At 40.7% G+C, this 21,894-nt stretch overlaps 1 protein-coding gene across 13 annotated transcripts in view; it reads left to right on the top strand.

Annotated features, from left to right (window-relative positions):
• adgrl3.1 (adhesion G protein-coupled receptor L3.1) overlaps positions 1–21,894 on the top strand; it is a 450,501-nt gene that overhangs the window by 289,735 nt on the left and 138,872 nt on the right. For all 13 annotated transcript variants that reach the window (XM_059026057.1, XM_059026051.1, XM_034035060.3 and 10 more), the window contains 3 exons: positions 141–263; positions 723–928; positions 2,690–2,866. In XM_059026057.1, coding sequence (XP_058882040.1) covers positions 141–263; positions 723–928; positions 2,690–2,866 — 506 coding nt within the window. The remainder of the gene's footprint in view (positions 1–140; positions 264–722; positions 929–2,689; positions 2,867–21,894) is intronic.

Here is a 21,894-nt window from a genome sequence, read left to right as displayed (position 1 = left end):
ACAGTTAGAACTGATAACGTTTTCCTTTTCATGACATCATTTTTGGCTGAAGCTAGTGGGTTACATGGCAGGACATGGGTAAGGCATGGATAACCCATTAACCCATTTGATTAAGATGTTTTGTTTGGTGTACTTAACAGAGCTGGAAGTTGCTAGATTAAGCACAGACATAACTTTGGCAGACCTGAAGTTTCCCCAAACTGGTGGTAATGGAAACTCCATTCAGCTATCAGCAAGTACTTTAAAACAAAATGGCAGAAATGGTGAGTTTTGTATTTGTTCATTTTTCCTATGAATGCTGTTTTAAAATTGTCAGGTTGTAGATCAAAGTATTATTTTCAAAATGTGAGTGTTTCATTTTTGTCGCTGAAATGCATATTTTTGTTATGAACATGTATGACTCACTATATATACAGTTAAATTAAGAAATGTAAATTTATGTGTCTATAATTATCAATTATATACTGTAAACCCTTTCATGTCACCCTCTTCTTCAGATGCCAGCAGTGAAAATCAAACAGTAAAACTGTTAACTGCAGTAATCTAATACAGTATGCTTTGCAATCATCAGCCTGTTAAATTAGCTAAAATGAATAACTAAAGGTGCTAAAATGATTAAAAAGTTGATTTTATATTGACTGCTTCCACCAGAATATTTAAGACTTCTCTAAGTTAGATCTTGAACCTGATGCTTTGTATCATGTTTATATTTGATACTTTAGGTGAGATTAAGGTTGCTTTTGTCCTCTACAAGCACCTCGGCTCCTACCTTTCTACAGAGAATGCCAGCATGAAGTTAGGGAGCGAGGCCATGTCCACCAACTACTCTGTCATTGTCAACTCTCCTGTAATTACTGCTGCCATAAACAAGGAGAGTAATAAAGTCTATCTGTCAGACCCAGTGGTGTTCACTGTCAAACACCTGCAGGTACTGTTTATATAATCCCTTTCCTATGTTGTTTTAAAACATGCATTACGCTGTCCTTGACACATGTCAGTTTCAGACTATTTTCTCTTTAGCATTGCAATTTGAGTTCCTTAAATATACAGCGGGTGGTATCTGTTTTTATACTGCAGCACCTGAAGAATGAAAATGTAACTCTACCATAAAATAATTTTCTCCATACAAACAGAACATTTCCATAATACCAGACTTTGTCTCTGAGGTCTGTTGAGGCCAATTACTTGACATGTATGTGCACTGATTGTATCATGCTGTAATGCCCAAGCAGAGTGAACCCATTGAACTTTCCAAATCAGGGCACCTTAACCTAAAAAGCGTTTGGTAAGAAATAGCCGATTCTACATAAACATTCAGGATCAAATAAGTATCAAAAGAGAACACAGGCTTGTTACCCATGTGCTTAACTTGAACCCATAATACCGTAGGTAGAGAATGAGGTTGAGTTAACCCCAATATAAAGTAGTACTACAAGACTGATAATGGAGTTCTGAATAAGAATTTTTAATTAATACCATTCTTAATAGCCTGTCATCATCTATCTTATTTGGACCAATTTTATTATGTCTATGGAATTATTTGTATTGTCATTGTTTCAGAATCTTTATCTAAAAATCTAAGAAGATGTATTGCTCTCTGGAGTGAATGAAAACAGACAGCGGCTGTGCCTCTCTTCAAAGTGTTGGTGTAGTCCTTAGAACAATACATCTGAAAGGATTTTTAGATCAAGTATCTGAAAAAAAAGATACTATTACCAACTGAGGAAATAGAATATGAGGCTAACTGGTAGATTTAAGTTGAAATTGCTAAGTCAGAGCTTTATAATACTCTTAGAGTACTGATATTGATATCTCCTTCCCAAAAGCAAACTGTCTGCAGTAAAAGCAGATACAAAATAATTACATTTTATTGAAAATCCTGATGTACAGTTAACAGGTTTCTTTATATTTTAATAGTCTACCTCTCATTCTGTGCCATGGTAAAGATGGCAATTTTCCATTGTGCTGTGAACATTTTGTTTAAATATTTCACAACTACATAATATTAACGCATTGGTTCTTTGATATAATATAGATTTCAGACTGGATTTCAGAAATAGTAGCTGACAGAGAGTAGCTGACTTTCGGGTGATTTATAAAATGTTTGATATGTTTATAAATGTGTTACTTTCTGTCACCAATTATTTTTGATGTAGACCACTGCACTCAGATGCAGCATTCCCTTCCACATCTGTATTCTAAATCACCAGAAAGAAAATCTATTGTTAGAGCCGTCACTTATTTATTTGTTTTTGTAGGTTACACACTGTCTTGTTTGTTCTGCTACATCTTTACCAATCACCTTACACTTCTCTTGGTAATCATGCTGTGTTGAAGAATTCAGACTTTTTGGCATAAAGTTTTAGAAAAGTATCAAGAGGGGATGCTACATTTGTAGCAGTCAAGATCAGTTCATTGCAGTTCTCGATTGCAGAGAGCTATTCTGTTCCTGGTCTACAGTGCAAATAAAGCAGATAGCTCTGTAAGAGTTGAATTTAGTCATTGCTTCAAAAAACGCATTTGCAGTGAGCAAGGTAATGATTTGGCTTTTTTTTTTTTTTTTTGTTATGCTTGTTAAATAAAGGTGGTCACCATTGTAAAACATTAGCTTGTGGCACAGCATAACTTGTTATTATTATTATTATTATTATTATTATTATTATTATTATTATTATTATTACTTTTTCAGCAATCTGAAGAAAATTTCAATCCCAACTGCTCATTCTGGAGCTATTCGAAACGCACAATGACTGGATGCTGGTCAACACAGGGCTGCAGGCTGTTGGGAACCAATAAGACTCACACAACTTGTTCTTGTAATCACCTTACCAACTTTGCAGTTCTGATGGCACATGTGGAAGTCAAGGTAACAAATAATAATCATTGTATTTTATGGCAATAACAAAATGGTCTGCTCGTGTGAGAACTTTAATGTATTACTGCTGAGTGTATCCAAATAAGTGATCATGGTACTGTATTTTATACTACAGTATATATCTGATGTATCTGAGGTTTAATTCTTATAGTCACTAACTTTTCAGTGTGTATTTCAGATTTTCTTTTTTTATGACCATCTGCCCTAAACACTGCCTAACATAGTGGGCTGAAAAAACAAAGCTAAGTACATGCAAGTTGGATGTCAATTATGTTATGAACAGGTGTATCGGTATAATTCTTCACCGAGAGCCTAAACTTGTTTATTTGCAATTATTGTCCACGTTAATGATTTCCGTATTTACTATTGCAATTTTGTTCATTATCGCGTGAAATAGTGGGCATATTATGGTGCACACTAATTTTATTGTGCCATAATATGTGATTTTTATGGTAATACATGTGTAACCCTTATTCCTTGCACACCCGGTATTATTGTGCTTTACTAAAATTAATAAGTACACCAGTGGAAGTGGATAAAATGCGATGCATTGTGTTGTGTATGAATGAGACACTCAATCTTTCCAACGAAGCAGGTTTATTTTCCAAATCTGAATCTGAAACAACAACAAATCGGGGAGAATTCAGTTTCTTTCCCAGCTGGGTGTCTGGAGCTCTTTATGTCTGCTGCCACCACTGCTGTCTCTGGCAAACTCACAGACACTCCAGTCCCCTCCCCTAACCTGCCTGGGGAGTGCTCCACGATAATGGGTCCCCTGGAATACTGGAGACAGGTAAAGGGTTCCTTATTCCTGACTACACATGATAATGTATTTAAATGAGCATCCAGAGTGAGTCATACATCCAGAGATTGCAAATTCGAATCCTGGTTGTTGCGAGGCAGCCGGTCTTCGAGGTGCCACATTGGCTTTGGCACTCCTGGGGTTGGGGAGGTGGGATCCGGCTTAGACTGTTTCTCCTCATCGCTCTTCGGCGACTCCTACAGACCAGGTGCCGAGTGAGCTTGGGGGTGGAGACTTGCAGGGCTGGTCTTTGTCCTCCATGTTAATTTGGATTCATATGTTGTTTTTTTCTGACTTTATGTGAACGAAAAGACACAAATTCGCCCGTTTTCTCATTGGAAATAGGTAAATTTCAAAATATCACTGTCCTGGTCACAAAAGCAAAGTTTGTGTGGAATAATAGCCATTTTCTATACTTTTGAGGCATAAGCAATTAGGAAATAACACTTATTACCCAGGAACCAAACCAAAAAAAATAATTGTTACACGGTGTAATTGATTGAAACCATGCCTGCATACTTATTGATGGCTAGGAATCGTGCAGTGGGGGTAATGTGTTTTGAGTAGTATATTGGCCTACATACAATCAATTCATTTATTTATTTACTTATTTTTTTTACGGTGTGGCCCACCAAGTGAACAGTCTTAACTTAAATGGCCCTTGCTGACAGATTTTTCCATTCAAACAAATTTTAATAACCAAGTAATGCAGCAAGATGTATTTATTTTGCGATAGTGAATCAGCGAATTTAAGAACAAATCTGTTGAATCGATTCACTAAATGAATGAATCAAATGAATCAAGTCAGTAAAAAGAATCGAACTGCACATCTCTAGTTTTCAGGCCAGAAAAATAGCGTGCCTATCAGTGGTTAAAGCCTGGTTCCCATACGTACTAATAAATGCGTGCACTAAAATTAACATCCTTTAGTAAATACCATGTGAATACAGCTCATGCTTTTTTTTTATGTTTTTTATAAATTTAGAAATTATTTTTACCCCCGATTTCCCCCCAATTTGGAATGCCCAATTATTATTATTTTGTTCTCCTTCACTGCGGCGATTCCCCGCACAGCTCAGGGACCCAGGCATCCTCCGATCCCACAAGCCAGTCGGCATCTTTTTACACCCAGGAACTCGAGAGTAGATGTTAATTTGGATTCATATGTTGTTTTTTTCTGACTTTATGTGAACGAAAAGACACAAATCTGCCCGTTTTCTCATTGGAAATAGGTAAATTTCAAAATATCACTCCTGGTCACAAAAGCAAAGTTTGTGTGGAATAATAGCCATTTTCTATACTTTTGAGGCATAAGCAATTAGGAAATAACACTTACTACCCAGGAACAAAAATTGTGTTACATATTCAACATATTACTTAATGTATTTTATTGTACAGAAATAGGCAAATATAACTAGAAGCAGCTTTCTAGAACACTGGCAGAAAAACTCAATATCACAAATGTAATATAATGGGAAATAGAAGAATATTTTACTTTCAATGGAAATCTCAAACAGTAAAAAAAGGATGTAATATTTAACTTATATTCCAAAATATAATATTTTTAACACTGAAAAAGAGATACTGACAAGCTGTGAAAATGCTAAATAGTAAACAGTACCACTATGAATGTACCTTTTCATGACTTCTGTCCGGACACTTGGCACTTCTTTTCTGGCACACTTGATAACAATGTTCATTACGTGTTCTAATTTTGCAACTTTTCCACATAATGCCTGTTCATGCAGAATCCACTGTAAGAAAATTGGTACTTCTGCATTTCTTTCTTTAATTTTTTCCAGCTAGCCAGTCCACTCTTTTGTCCAGTCATATGGTGTACCCTCTGTTGTAATCCCAGTTACTTTCTTCTAAGGTAATTCTGCACTTTCCATGGCTTCTTGAAGTTAAAAAAGTCCTTTCCTGTGGTTGTGTTGTTCATGGCATCCACAGCACTTTTCAGAAAAACCTTTAGTTGACTCCATAGCTTCTTTCGTTTCCAGTAAACTCAAAATATGTTGCTTTGTGCAGCGTGTCATAGTGATGTTGTACTTAGGCTTGATACTTTTCGATATTAATCGGTAAAGCATGTTAAACGTTGAATTCCCCAAAAATATAAGTTAGACTGAAATAAATTTATATATGATAAACATCGGTAAAACCACTTGCTATTTTTTATTTTCTTATCAAAAGTAAACATTTAGAAATCCTCTCTAGTTTGTGTAGTTTTTATACTATCCCCCTGTCACAAAGACGGCCGGAGTGGGTGGTGTCAGACCAGAGCCAGGAAGTAACACACAGAGACTTGGAGTTTTGGTTAAGCGTGATCGCGCTCAGCATTTAATGAATAAACAGACAGAACAGAAAATAAAAGGTTTGAACACAAAAACACGGGACACGGCACTATACGCCAAAATAAAGAGACAAACAAAACAGACTAAACAGTGAACAGACAAACGGACAAACACGGTGAGTGAAAACACTAATTACTTTACTTTACTTTGCTTTCTTTTCTCCTCTCTCTCCCGTTCTCCACTCACCGAACACCAACCCCCAGTGAGTGAAAACATGCAGCTTTTATGCAGTTGTACCAAGACTCGATTGCTAGTCAATCATTCAATTGGAATCTCGGTACAACTGCACGTGAATTAATTAAAGTGCAATTCCCCGTGCTCACATATTATTACTTTTTACTTGCACGTGATGTGATGTGCCATCCCCGTGCCTAAATACAAATACACAATTTACACACACGTGAAACACAGACCAGCTTATATCCCGTGTACCAATGCTTATATACCAACATTTACACACAACACGTAACATATAACATACACAGGGGGGGCACTTTGCCACACTCCCATATGATATTTATAAAAACTATACGTTTTTATAAATATCATATGGGAGATAGTGAAATTGAAGAAGGGAACTATGAAAAAGACCTAGGAGTTTATGTTGACTCAGAAATGTCTTCATCTAGACAATGTGGGGAAGCTATAAAAAAAGGCTAACAAGATGCTCGGATATATTGTGAGAAGTGTTGAATTTAAATCAAAGTAATGTTAAAACTCTACAATGCATTAGTAAGACCTCACCTAGAATATTGTGTTCAGTTCTGGTCACCTCGTTACAAAAAGGATATTGCTTCTCTAGAAAGAGTGCAAAGAAGAGCAACCAGAATTATCCCGGGTTTAAAAGGCATGTCATATGCAGACAGGCTAAAAGAATTGAATCTATTCAGTCTTGAACAAAGAAGACTATGCGGCGATCTGATTCAAACATTCAAAATCCTAAAAGGTATAGACAATGTCAACCCAGGGGACTTCTTTGAGTTGAAAAAAGAAACAAGGACCAGGGGTCACAAATGGAGATTAAAGGGGCATTCAGAACAGAAAATAGGAGGCACTTTTTTACACAGAGAATTGTGAGAGTCTGGAACCAACTCCCCAGTAATGTTGTTGAAGCTGACACCCTGGGATCCTTCAAGAAGCTGCTTTATGAGATTCTAACAACCAAACGAGCAAGATGGGCTGAATGGCCTCCTCTCGTTTGTAAACTTTCGTATGTTCTTACTTGCAGTCTGTCCTGTAATTTCACCCTGTTCTGACAGATCTCATTGACTGAAGCAGTGCTAGAATGCTCTCATTTGTTTAAATGATTGTCAATCATCAAGACCTGCATCGACTGTGCACTTTCATTTGCCAGCTACAACGTCTGTCATTAAAGTGCCTACTTTGAAATTAGCGGGTTAAGGTGTACGTAAGCTTTTGCTTTAGGTATACGGGTGACAGTTACTAGTTTGATTTGAAAATGGGGTACAAGAGAAAAACACTTAATGAATATTGTGCACAATGCCCTGGCTGACGGCTGAAGTCTCCGTGACAGGACGAAGCGGGCCCGTCTGCCTTGCCTTCCAGTGGCTCTGAGTCCAGCTGTGCTGAAGCAGGAGAGAGGGGGAGCTCAGACTCTGAAAAAGAAGTGAAAGTTAGTTCTCTTCAACTATGTAATGTTTTGTTATGTGCATATGATTTTTACTCGTAAATTTATGCTATAAAAGTCTGTGCAATACACTTTTTTATGTTGCGTTTTCTACGGTTTATTTGAGACCATTTTTAAATTTGTGTAGGATCTTTATCTTTACAAGGTATAGCTCAGCTGTTACCAAACGTTATTTCAATTGGAATGTTAGTAACTATGGTTTTGTTACATGTTGAATATGATAACGGGTTTCGCCAAATGAGACATTTTTCAATGGTATAAAAAGTTTTTTTTTTTTTTTTTTTTTTTAAGCATAAAGGTCGATTTCACCCACCATGCTTGAAATGAAAAATAAAGATTGAAAAAAAACGGTAAATTCTTTCTAAAATAAACATCGATATTAATTGTCGATTTGGCAAAAAAATAAAAATCGAATAGTAGCAAGCCTAGTTATAATCTTTCATAACTGCAGTCGTTGCACTGCAAAGTAGACATACTGCCTTGCTGTCAAAATTATTAATTGAACAAATAGTCATCTGGCTAACGATTTTGGGATCTTCTGTGTTCCACCTCCACCTTTCGCTTCCGTGACATCTCCACCTACTTTTTTTGCTACTGATTTTAAATTTGACACAAAGTAAAATAGTTTAAACAAGCCTTTGCTTCGCTACCCTAATCAAAATTATGTGTGCTGTGTGCGTGAGGAAACTGATTCTGTGTGCTATTTGATTGGCTATTTTATTACCTCTGTGAGCTGTGATTGGCGTAATGGGAATGTCACTCTGTGGCAGGGCAAAAGCCCTGCACGTGTAAATAATGTATTGTATTGTGTGTATGTATAGTTTAAAAATATATATAGAATAAATGTGCACTAGATATGGCAGGTTTTTGCAGTTATAAATAAAGTTGTGAAGTTTTGAATTTAAGTTTGGCAGGGATGGGGTTAAATCCAACTCTGCCAAATCCATGTGCAGAATGTGGCTGGGGATTAATTGACTAATTGATGATCAATTAAGCCCAGCCACATGGTATAAAAAAGGAGCTGGAAAGCCAGTTTGGTTGTTTTTTTGTTTCAGCAAGCATGCAGCCTCACTATTGTGTGGAGAGCCAGTGTGAGTGAGTTGTATAGGGATTAATTTAGGGGATTTTGATCCCACCCCAGTTTATTTTAGTGTGTCAGAGTAGGTTCCGGAGCGGGACCTCCCTTTTAGTGGGAGCAGCGCTAAGCCAGTGTGTGGCAAACTTTTGTTTTTAGCTGTTTCTCACTGTGTTTTGTTTTGCATTTTTTTTTAGCTCTTATTTTTATTACGCTATGTCTGTGTATGTCCTCCTGCACTAGGGCTATCATTGCTGGTACCCTAGTGGCAGCCACCTGTCATAACATTTTGTTTACTTTAATAAAATCGTGACGCCTGAGTGGCATTGTCAGCTGCATCCCTCTGTCTCTCTCTCATCATTCAGCGGATACCCACAATTAAAGTAGCAGGTACTAAGACCCCCTGTTACACACTCATACAATGCAGACTGCACATGTGTGTTATTAAAAAGGTGGGTTGTTTTGAAGAATTCCAAAATGATAAAGTACAATGCAATTTTAGAAACTAAAATGCATTAAAGGAGAAAGGAAAAAGGCTTTTTTTTGTTTTGTTTACATCAGACAATGAATACATGGTAAAAGTAAAAGGTAACAGTGCTACGTTGCCTCTGCCTGTCACCTGCTGAGTGCTGTGTCTGTTGATTGCTTATTTCCGGTCAATGTAAGCTTCCTTCACAATAAGCTACTAAACAAAAGATAAGCCAGGACTGCTGGGGCTTTTGATATCACGGTGGTCACGGGTAAGTCTCTGACATTATCATGCACGTTAAATTATCGCTCACAATACATGGAGCGTGCACGGTATGGTATGTGAGTTAGCCAAATACTGTGCATGTAAATTAATGCCCTCTCCGTTAGTAAATGGGGCAGTAAATTTAGATCTATTGAGCACGTTAGGCTCACAACTTTACGTGTGTGCTAACTCCAAATTTAGTGCCCTTTTGTAAATGGTTGTATGGTTATATCATGTCAACCCATCCCCTGGAGTGCCTTAATGCTATTATAAAACAATTATAAAATGATTAGATTTATGTACTTTTTAAATGAATACAGCATAAAAAAAAAAAAAATTCCAATAACAGTAAATTTCACAATGCACAAGAAAACAGCTTTAGTGAAAAGTAAACAACATTTGTTTAAAATAGTTTTATTTTTATTAATTTACATTAGTTTATTCATAAATATAATAAATATTGATTAAAATGTGTATTAAGTAAATAATTTCTGTAGATCAATTATATTAACATATTACTTGCTAATGGTCTATTTCATTAATGGAGGTAAGCTCTTCTGTACGTCCTGCAACGTTACTATAGATCAATACCAAGAATCAGCTGTTGACATGTATTCACCTAAAGAGAAAGGCAAACTTAGTAAATTACATAAATACATCTGATACAACTTTAAATTAGGCCTAAATTTAATTATAGATCAGTGACTTTTGGAATACATGTTCACTTGAAAATTGCATGATATTGTGTGTAATAATGCTCGCTTTGTGCCTGCCTTTCAGGAAACTTTTTTTTTGTTTTTAGCTTCTCCAGCTCTGCTGGTGTTACTAGATAGTGTTTTGTTTGGTCTTTTCCACTTTGTCTTAGGTTTTTAATTACAGAAAATAATATTGTTAGCATTGTTAAATTCTCAAGTATTTCGCTAAATTAACTTTTCTGTTAATTGATGTAGAGTGGGCTGAACAGGGTGTGATCACATTATCCCATATGAGGACAGTGTGTGCGAATCGTGAATGTAGCAGTTTTTAAATCTATGTAAGATTATCCCAGTAATCATCAATTGTAAAATAAACATATTTTAATACAATTTTTTGTCCACTGCACGTCTGTCTTTAAGTATTTAAGTATGTTTGAGTAGGTTTATGTTTACAGAGCTCTAAAGTCACTACATATCGCAAAAGACAATGAAACCTGTTGTATTAATTGTAATAATAATTTCTCAAAATATTATAATATAAATCTCACAAAATATCATTCTTTAGATTGTAGAATTCACCTAGATTACATTCGGCACAAAAAATCATATTGTTTTTAAGACAAGCGGCCATTGAATTTCCATACTTAGCCGAGGCACCATGTCTGTAGGACAGCGAGTTTACATATATTTTGACAAAACCACACAACTTCAGTATACTACACTTACAAGCTGCTGTAAAATAAACTTAATTTTTCTGGATCCCTGTGTGGTGGGTTATGGGAGGAAGTGATGTGACACAGAAGTGATGGAGGCAGGAAGCACGTAGTTGGGGGTTGGATTTTTATTTATAACTCCCACAAAAAACACAAAGTCCCGAGCAGAGGGTTCCAAAACAATTGCAGCAAAAGAAACTGCCTCTGTTACCAGCTATGGTAAGCAGAGGCTTGAAATGAAAAACAAATAGTCCAAACAGAAGAGAAACACTGCCACAGGGTTTTTCAGTGATCCACACCACAGCAGGTGGCTCGGGCTCCCTCTTCAAAAAACAGGATAAGTAATTCCTGCAGCTTCCAAGGATCTCAGGGAAAAGTCCGGACTTGAAGGCAGCCGGTCTGGGAATCCTCAGTCTGAATATAAACAAAACAAACAAAAGAACAAAACTCACAGAGCTCACGCAGCACAACTGTCTCAGTCGAGGATAGGGAGGCCAAATGGCAGAACCCCACAGCCTAAATAGTGCCGAGCCCTGCCCCTACAATCAGTGCACTGCCCCACCTCAGCCAATCGTCGAGCGCAGCACAGCTGATTGCAATAATGGGGCTCAACCATGAGGTCCTGCCCCAAGTTAAGATGGCCACCCCCACTGTGGCTTCTGCCCCAACCATGACTCAGCCATTCTCCTGTGTCTCGGTCCTTCCTGCACAGCGCTGCCAGTAGTCGGGAGGGCAAATTACAAGAGGGGCTCCTTTCACTCCTGTCACACCCTGTTTTCACATTATTCTGTCAGTCGGAACATTAAAAAAAAATAGTTTACATTCCAAACTCCCACAGATTACATAAATGGTTAATGCTATGTGTCTGGAAGACATACCTCTTTGAATTATTATTCTACCGGGTGGGGTTTGGAAGATATGTGGGTTGGATTAAGTGATGTGCATTCAGTTTTTACAGGCGTCCAGTCAAAGTTCATAACGAAGGCCTGTGTAAATCGCGATTTCACGGGCTGCGCGGAAATCGTGAAATTAGCCCACTACCGTGATTTTTACAATATTCTTAAGAAATAAAAAATAAATTATTTCATAATTATTATTTGTGTTTCATACAAAAAAAAATCACATTAATGAAACTGTACAGCTCTGCTTGACCTGACAGAGGCATTTGTTTGCGAAAATATCCCTTTTGACAACCAAAAGTTATGGAAATTCTTCAGACTGAGTGTAGCAAATGTTGGAGTGATTCCTTCATCAGCCCAGCTGAGACATGAATACTTAGCTAAAGTTGCCGAGTATCATAAGCAGGAGATTATGGAATTGGTAAAACAGTCCGGTTGCTTGTCAGTGGTCACTGCCCAAGATTAGTATGGGCTACGCATTGTATTTGTTTTGCAAGACCTAAATGGTGAACATGCACCAAACGTACTAGAACTGAAAGCTGTCCATGCAGATACACTTTACCTACAGGCTGTTAATTACACAGTTTCACAAGCTATTGTAAAGTGCTTGAATAACTTTGACGTTGATTTTGATGATGTCAGTGCATTTATCTCTATATTTGATGTTTAAAAAAATAATAATAATCTGTAGACATAATTTATAAAATAGTTCCGTGCACATTCCGCGAAATAGGATACTTTACCCATGACACTGCTGTGAATTTTTCACAGGGCCTTATTTATAACTAATCACTGCTGTCTGAGACAATGGCAACAGCAAGTGCTGCCAAGAGTATCTAGCTGCAGAACGAACAGCATAGCTCGCACAGGGTAGCTCGCACAGCGTAGCTCGCACAGGGTAGCTCGCACAAGGTAGCTCTCACAAGGTAGCTCGCACAGGGTAGCTCGCACAGCGCAGCTCGCACAGGGTACCTAGCACAGGTAGCTCGCACAGCGTAGCTCACACAGCGTAGCTCACACAGGGTAGCTCACACAGAGTAGTGCTGTGTGCGCAACTTGTAATTTACCTAATGCTTCATTGACCCTCAACACCTCTACCACGTGACAATAATACCCCACGAACCTTAGGTTTAGGGTTAGGTTATTGTCATGAAATAAACTTAGTTTTAGTACCTACATTTGTCACCCTTATCACGTGATCAGGCTGTAGCATATAATGGTGACGTCTACTACCAGTTGCGCACGCAGCACGACCCTGTGTGAGCTACGCTGTGGGAGCCTTCGTTCTGCAGCAATACCCCTCAGTGCTGCTGCATTGACAGAGTGGCTGTCTCGGTGACACGCCCTCCTGACAGTCTTGGCTGAAAATCACAATCTAGCTAGGAGTGAATTTTCCCTTTGAAAAGTTTTGATATTTTAGTGACACATTTTTTCTAAAAAGCATTTTTACACGTTTAAAACCTTTTTTAATTTTAATTTTAGATGTTCAGTAAAAACTAGTTAATAACCTATTTGGGGTTTTGTTTGTTGAAATCTAAAAATAAGTTTGACCACCCTAGATTTAGTTCTGTTTCCGTTATTTCACTGTGCCGTTTTTCTTTTAAAGAAATTACAATTACCGGTACTTCGTCCTGTTCAGAAAATGTATCTTTAAACCATTCTTCAACAGTTTTTCCATTAAAAAGATTAAAATTTGATTCTGGGTCTGACATTTTTTTTTTAAGTTAGTGGTTACTTGTAGATATTATGGGCCTCATTCACTAAACAGCGGTAATGTGTTTTGCACGCAGTAAGCCCCTTTACTGCATGCTTTGTACACCTGCTGTATTCACTAACCAGTGGCAGGCAACCTAATGCATGGAAAAAAGCGTGTGGAAAAAGTACCACATTCAAGTCATTTAAATATAATTAATAATGTTAACGGGTGGAAATGTATGCAAATTATGTCACAAAATACCACGAGGGAGCTATTTGATATGCACACCTGTGGCGGAGCGTCCCGCCCCTATGTATTATTATTTGTATTTTTGTTTACGGCGCGGGTAAAAGCGCCGCATCTTTTATTATTTTATATTTAAAAACCCTGTGAGGATGCATGGCTGATCAGCTACTGATTATTTAACTAGCTGACAGTCATGCATCCTTACCAAACGCGTGCAGACTCTGGCCGAGGGATAATAAGATAATTACCAACTAGTTAATCCCTCGGCCAGAGTATATAAACCTGCAGCTCTCTGCACTTGTGGTTGGGTGTACAGAGGAGAGTACGGGGAGCGGAGAGAGCGAGAGAGCACATTTAAAAAAACAATTGCTAAAACGTGCTGGATTCTCCAGCACGACACTTACTTGTTTGTTTGTTGATTCGTTTGGCCCTCGTGCCCTTTTGTTTTGTGTTTTGTTGTTTTGTTTAAATCTTTTGTTTGTTTATTAATAAATACACTGAACGCAATTGCGTTCAGCTTCACCCGCCCATCCACTGTTTTGGTTTGAGTTACTTCCTGGTCCGTGACGTCATCACACATCACCACTGCGAGCCAGACTGTCACATATGGTGTTCAGCGTGGGACAAACAACGCCTCCACAGCCAGGAAAGGAAAGGACTTTTTTTTTGTTTTTTTCAAAGTGTTTTTTGTGTGTTGTGTTTGAAAAAAAGAAAATGGATAAAGTGGATGCCTACATGGAGAGGTGGCATGCGCATCAGAGGGAGTTAAAGGAAGGAGGGCCTACATGGTGCCTTGCCTGCCTGGAGTATGGGCATCTCCCTGAGGTGTGCCCATATGAAGACCCCCTCTTTGTGCAGGCCTTTGATCGAGGTGAGGTGGAGACTGCGGAGGAGTGGATCCACCTGAAGGCCATACCATCGCCGCAGGTGGATCAGGAAACCTGCCTCACCTGCCTCAAAGGGGAGGAGTGGTGCTTTGCTGTCGGCAAGGTCGGGCACAAACCACCAGACCAACCCCCTCCATGGCAGGAGGTGGAACTGCTGGTCCCGAAGAAGGGAAGGAGGGGCGGTGCCAAGAAGGCGAAGCAACAGGCTACAGCGCCCGGAAGGGGGGAGCCCGAGCACCCAGCGCCCAGAAGGGGGGAGCCCGAGCACCCTGCGCCTGAGTGGGAGGAGCCCGAACGTCCTGCGCCTGAGTGGGAGGAGCCCGAACGTCCTACGCCTGAGTGGGAGGAGCCCGAAAGTCCTAAGCCCAAGAGGGGGGAGTCGGTGCGTCCACAGCCCAAAAGGGAGGAGTCGGTGCGTCCACAGCCAAAAAGGGAGGAGTCGGTGCGTCCACAGCCCAAAAGGGAGGAGTCGGTGCGTCCACGGCCCGAAGAGAGGGAAGTCGGGGCTTCCACAGCCCTAGGACCCAAGCTGCAGTCCCAAGAGCCAGAAGGGGAGGAGTTACAGGCTCAACCCCCTGAATTTTTCTGGGGGGGGAGAAGGGCAGGATGCTGGTGTTCCCCAGCAGCCTCTGTTTATGCTGCTGAAGGGAGCACGGCACACACCAGCCCAGCCGCCACAGCAGAGGGAGCCAGCACCGCCACAGCCTCCCTCTGAGTGGCCAGCATCCACCCCATCGCCACTGCCTCCACCACAGTCCCCTGCAAGAGAGGCAGAGCCGCACCAGTCCCCTGCAAGAGAGGCAGAGCCGCACCAGTCCCCTGCAACGTCAGGAGACTACACGCTGCTCCCACCTCCATCGCCAGGAGACTACACGCTGCTCCCACCTCCACCACTTCCGTCACTAGGAGCAGAGCAGCAGGAGTTGCCTCTGCCTCCGCCACCTCCACCGCTTCCTCCACTAGGAGCAGAGCAGCAGGAGCTGCCTCTGCCTCCACCACCACCAGGAGCAGAGCAGCAGGAGCTGCCTCTGTCTCCACCACCACCGTCAGGAGCAGAGCAGCAGGAGCTGCCTCTGTCTCCACCACCACCAGGAGCAGAGCAGCAGGAGCTGCCTCTGTCTCCACCACCACCAGGAGCAGAGCAGCAGGAGCTGCTTCTGTCTCCACCATCACCAGGAGCAGAGCAGCAAGAGCTGCCTCTGCCTCCGCCACCTCCACCAGCAGAGGGTGAATGCCTGCTGGTTCCGCCTCCACCGCCGTGGGAGGACTGCTTGCCCCTCCCACCTCCACCAGCAGAGGGTGAATGCCTGCTGGTTCCGCCTCAGCCGCCGTGGGAGGACTGCTTGCCCCTCCCACCTCCACCAGCAGAGGGTGAATAACTGCTGGTTCTACCTCCACCGTCATGGGAAGGACTGCTCCTGCCCTGCCTCGCACCGCCCAAGGATGCCTGCCTCGCATCGCCTGGGGCTGCCTGTTGCTCCGCATCGCCTGGGGCTGCCTGTTGCTCCACATCGCCTGGAGAGCCACCAGCTACAGGGTACGAGGGAGAAGTGGAGCTCCCGCTGCCGCCTCCATGGCCAGGGGCTCCCCTCCCGAGTTCACCTCCCGAGGGTCCGCTGCCGCTGCCGTCGCCTCCCGAGGGTCCGCTGCCGTTGCCTCCCGAGGGTCCGCTGCCGTCGCCTGGGGTCGCCAGGGATCCTGCTTCGCCTGGGGTCGCCAGGGATCCTGCTTCGCCTGGGGTCACTACACTATGGCCGGAGCCCCACGGAGGGGAACGGACAGCCGAAGAAAGGGGGAGAGGTCCGGAGACCAGCTCCCCCAGCCGCACTTTCGCGGCCGGAGATCATGTGGTCGGAGCCCCACGGAGGGGAACTGCCGGCCTTGAAGAAGGGGGGGAGGTCAGGAGACCAGCTTCCCCAGCCGCACTTTCGCGGCAGGAGATTGTGTGGTCAGAGCCCCACGGAGGGGAACTGCTGGCCGTGAAGAGGAGGGGGAAGGTCAGGAGACCAGCTCCCCCAGCCGCACTTTCGCGGCAGGATAGAGTGTGGAGGGAGCCCCGGAAGAGGGAGCTGCCGGCCACGAAGAATTGGGGGGTGCCAGAAATTCCACCATGGCCACCCCCCAGAAGCAACTTGCTTCCCCCTCTTCCAGGACATTGAGACTGAGGGGGGAGTTAAATGTTGTCTAACCATGGTGTTAGTGGTTGGACAACTCTTGCCTACCAGACTTCTCAGAATTCTCTCCAATCTGAACCTAAATTAAGAAATTACACATGCATTAGAGAAAATAACTTCGCTCTGTACAGATGTAGACACAAGTTAGCATGCCCTCCTATCTTTTAAATGTTTGAATTCATGGTGATATTATTACCACTTGGGAAATGTATGCAGAGTTAGCGCTCAGGGCCTCAAGCTGGTCAGGGGCCCGAGCAGGGCCAGTGGTAAACTCAAGTATGGTTGTCTAGTAAAGTGTAGGGGTCCCAAACTGAACCTTTGCATGGGCCCCACAAAAGGTAAACCCTGTATGTATGTACTATATATGAAAATTATTTTCAACACCTGTACATTAAAAACCTTTTCATTCCAAGGAGAGATTTTTAGTCGACATGTTTTTTCAGTACCAATCAATGGTAATGAGAAAGAGTATTCTGATAATCTGAATTAGATTACTTCCCTGCACATTTTATGAAGCCTAATTTCTTTGTTGATCATGGAAGGAGTTTATTATTTTGACAAGGCTAATGTGGATCAAGCTGTTGTGCTTATAATATGGGAGAATACATAGTATTAATTTTCTGATTAAATATGTGGACACTATAATCATGCCATTTTATGAATTTAAACCTATATGTTGCCTTTAGCAACAAGTTAGTGTACCAATAACCCTTACAAAAATCCTTAATATTCCTATAGTATACTCAGATTGTGTAGTGTTTTGGTTTTGTGACCCCTATACTAGAGCTATTAATTGTACTTTTTGAAATGTATCTCGCATATGCAGGGAACCACATTCAGCTTGCAGGGTTAATTTTACCAGCTAAAAAAATAAACTGCAGATATTTCCATATCTTTTGGCTGAAACAAAATGATTGTTCTCTTTCACTTGTAAAAAGTGTTTGTAAACATGACATTTGCACCACTTATTTTATTTTATTTTATTTTATGCATCTAAGTGACTGGATACTGCATACTTACCATCCCATCCTGAACAGCATGGAGTGTGGGTGCAGTTTTCAAACTTTCTACTTTTTCAGGTTGTTCTCCAGATGAGAGTAATGCATAGCTTTGTCCAACCTGGTCTCTTTCGTCTTATGAAACACCTACATAAAAACAGTAACATAAATAAATAAATTCCCCACATTGCACTTGTCATGCAGCTATAAATACTATGACAACCATCAGTTTAACATGAATATTAACTGCTAAATATAGCACATTCCTATTTTCACAAACCCACATAAAAACAGGGTCTATTTAGTTTTGATATAAGGCATTTTTGTAATGAGAAATTCAGCTCTTATATTAATGATTTTGTAGCATTAACTTTAAAAATGTTAATTTATTTAAGATTTTTTTTTCAAGTATTTCATTTAAAGTAGTTATTGGTGTATACCAGGGGATCTCAAACTCGGTCCTGGGTTTTCATTCCAACTGAGCTCTCAATTACATAACTAGACCTTTATATTCTATACTTTTACTAAATAAAGCTTCTTTGATTCAACTGTCTTTTACTTTCCTATTATTTACATTCTAATAATTTTCGCTATCAGAAACTAGTTTAATAACTTCTCCTCAGGAAAGTGTCATTTTTTTTTGTTGACTTTATTTTTTCACTGCTCTCGTGTGCGAGCACCTTAGTGCGTCATTGCGCGCGCATCACTTCCCTGACACGTTACAAATAACTAACTTAAAACAAGTTGCAACATCCTCCAGCCCGATGAACCTTTACAGTTCAGCAATTTAAATTTCCAGAGGGTATAACAATTGAATTCGTCTTCTCAACACAGCTTTTGAAGGCAGATGCAATGAACAAGAACGAATGCTTCCGTCTCTTCCCCAAAACAGTTATTCTATCCTTCCAAGTTTCCACATCTGTTTTGGTATATTGTCTTCACTGATCAGTATTAAATCTCCTATCTTCAGTTCCGTAGGTTGCTCTGAGCACTATGATGAGCTGATCATAGCTCCAATAAATACTCTCTGTTCCAGAAAGTATTCTTGTTACTTCAAACAGTGGTGATTCAACTATTCGGTCTCTTGGTAAAGGTGCAGTTATTTGTTTTCCTGGTTTGGCTCTAAATCTTTGACCTACCAAACAGTTTTGTACAATTTATTTAGTTAACTGCCTTCCCCTTATTACCCACAGTCTTTCTCTTACTTGCGTCGGAGTGTCTTGTAGACCCAAATGCATCACTTGTTCATGCTGGTGCTGAATCTGCAACTCAGAAAATATGTGTTTATAGCTCAGGTTTGCTCTTTGTAAACGTCCACCTACACACAACAGTCCATGTTCATCCAGAAAGGGATTGAGATCTTTAATTTTTGATTGACGGTCTAAAGAATGTCCATTTTCAAACTGTGTTATCTTAAAGTTTTGTTCTTGTATCGTCTTTATCCAATATCTTTCTGCTGCGCAGATTTCCTCCGTGGATAATTCTCTTGTTTCTTCACAACTTTGTTTTGTGTGTTGTGTATAAACCTATTTACCCAAGCAGTTACACGCAGTACTGTGTTTTTCAATTCCAATATTGCTGTAGGCGACTTCTCTACATTGAAGTTTGTCTGTACTGTGATTTGGTTTTGTGTGATAATTTCAGCACTTTCCAACACCTCTTCCATCTTTGACTGATGTTGTGGCCATTCCTCTTCAGGTAAACCCAGCCACAACGGTCCCTTCACCAGAACGTGTTTTCTTTTAAATTGTCAATTCCCTGCCCTCTCATTGGTATGTCTGCTGGATTTTCCCTTCCGCTACAGTGTGTCCAGTTTTCCGGTTCTGTCAGATTTTTTATTTCTATTACTCTGTTCGCAAGAAATGTTTTCCATTGTTTTGCACAATTTCTATGTGCGGTTAAGGTGTGAGCTAACAGGGTTATCACCTCAACGACTGGATATTGAACAAGAAGATGTGAGGCCCATGATGTTTGTGTATAAATATGTGTTTTTTTAAAGTATTTGCTTATAAGTTTTCATTTTATTTCATATATAGAATATTGCTTTGGCTTAGGACTCAGGGAGCAGTTCCGCTTCAATGTGTCTGTAAGATGTGTTTCTACTTCTGCAAAATCATGGCATGCTTCGGCAGCAAAAGGTTAGACAACAGAAACTAGAATAAAGAACGAGGCCTAAACCGCACGAATACGTGCAGGAATGAACATACACTGACAATACTGGGTAACGACAAAAACTATGAAAAACAACTCCTTTTAAGGAAAGTCACTGTTCATCCTATATGACGTCAATGTACGTATAAATCTCTCTGTATTCTGCTGATAGTCAAGTCAGAATTGTATTTTGAATGCATTTGCTGGCTTCCTTTGCACATCGTATTAAAGCTTATAAGATCACTGCTCCAGGCTGTCTTGTGTCGAGTCTTTTCAAGAAACCCCACTACAATTACTTCCCGCATTTTCTCCTATGTTATATTTTCACAGTACTAAGAGGCTTTGCAACTCTGGCAGTTCGGAACACCATTGGTCCCACTTTCTGGATAAATCAGTGGGTAGCTCCTCATCCCAGCCAATGCCTTGTTCCCATACTTCTTGGAAAAGGCATTTCACACGCATGGTAAATGGTGCTAGAAAGCCAATGGGGTCGAATATCCGTGCTGCTGTTTGTAACACACTTCTTTTCATATTCCGCCGGCACTTTAGGAATTCTAACAAGTTTTGCAACTCAAATATGAAATCGTCAGTCCCAGCACTTTTAACAGCATTTCATGGTTTTTAATCTCTGCAGGTTTGTTTATTGCATTGTCCTGCCATCGTTCCTGTAACTCCCTCGAGTTTGTTATCCACTTGCATAGAGACATTCCTGCGGTCAGCAGTATTTCCTTCGCTGTAGTAGATATATGGTAAGCAGTGTCTACACTGTCAGCTCCAATTATGAAATTGTCAACATAAAGTGTTTCGCTTAGCATGTGCTCGACTTCAGGGTTTGTGTCTTTGTTCTGTTTTAAATTATGTTTGATTGTAGCTGCTAACAGAAACAGACTTGATGATGCTCCAAACAGAACTCTAGTCATTCTCATTGTGCGCAGATCAGTTTCTTTGTTTGGTTTGGGAAACCTATTTCTCCAGAGAAATCTCACAGCATCTCTGTCTCTCTCTGCAAGTGAAAATTGTAGGAATGCTTTTGTAATGCCCGATAAATGAAACATTGTGTTCTCGGAATCTAATTAGAATGCTCAGTAGGTCAGGGTTCAAATCTGTCAACAAGCAATCATTCAGCGAGGGGCTTCCTTCTTCATGTGAAGATGCGTCAAAGACCACCCTCAACTTAGTACTACTTTTGTTTTCCCTGATGACGGCATGGTGTGGTAAGTAGTTGATTGTATCGTGTGAGCTTACGCTTGGTTTGGTTGTTGTCACGACTTCCTCTACTATACCCTGTTCAGGTATTCCTGGATGACATCATTATATTGGTTGTACAGCATTATATTTGTTCTGAATCTTCCCTCCAGCTGATCGAGTCGCTTCTTTGTTATCCTGTAGTTAGATGGTAGTTCTGGACTCATTTCGCCATGGTAATCAAACTTCATATCTGTTCTTTTTATATTTTTGTGATCACTGGAATGCTTGTAAAGCGTCTTCATCTGCTTTCGATGCGGTGTCTCGATCCGAGGCTATCCCAAGGGATTCTCTCTCTTTTATACTTTATCCTTTTCAGTGTGTCTGAGCCGAATGTGTGTAAATTGAGTTTCTTCTGCTACAACTGGTAGCTTCAGTGCTCGGGGAAATATCTTCGCGTTTGAAGCTTTGCTGGCTTCCTCCATCCAGTAGACAGCAAACTAACTGTCGGTTTGCAGATCCTTGCTGCAGATGTTGCTGTCTGTAGCAGCACTGCCTTCTGCCCTGTATTGCCTGGTGATACGGATGAAGCGACAGTATCGGTTGGAGCTTCTTGCAAATCTAAACTCAGTTCTTTGGTTTGATTGCAGACCGTCTTGTAGTGTCTCCTCCCGCACACTTCACTCCTTTCGTTCTGCAAAATTTCGCAATGTGTCTCGATCCCAAACACACAAAGCACCTTCCTTGCTTCTTCAGTTTTTCTCGT

The sequence above is a fragment of the Acipenser ruthenus genome, chromosome 1 (genome assembly GCF_902713425.1).
Source record: "Acipenser ruthenus chromosome 1, fAciRut3.2 maternal haplotype, whole genome shotgun sequence".
NCBI classification, from domain to species: Eukaryota; Metazoa; Chordata; class Actinopteri; order Acipenseriformes; family Acipenseridae; genus Acipenser; species Acipenser ruthenus.
The sequence above is the reverse complement of the archived record's forward strand: the minus strand, read 5'-3'. Positions and strand labels throughout refer to the sequence as shown.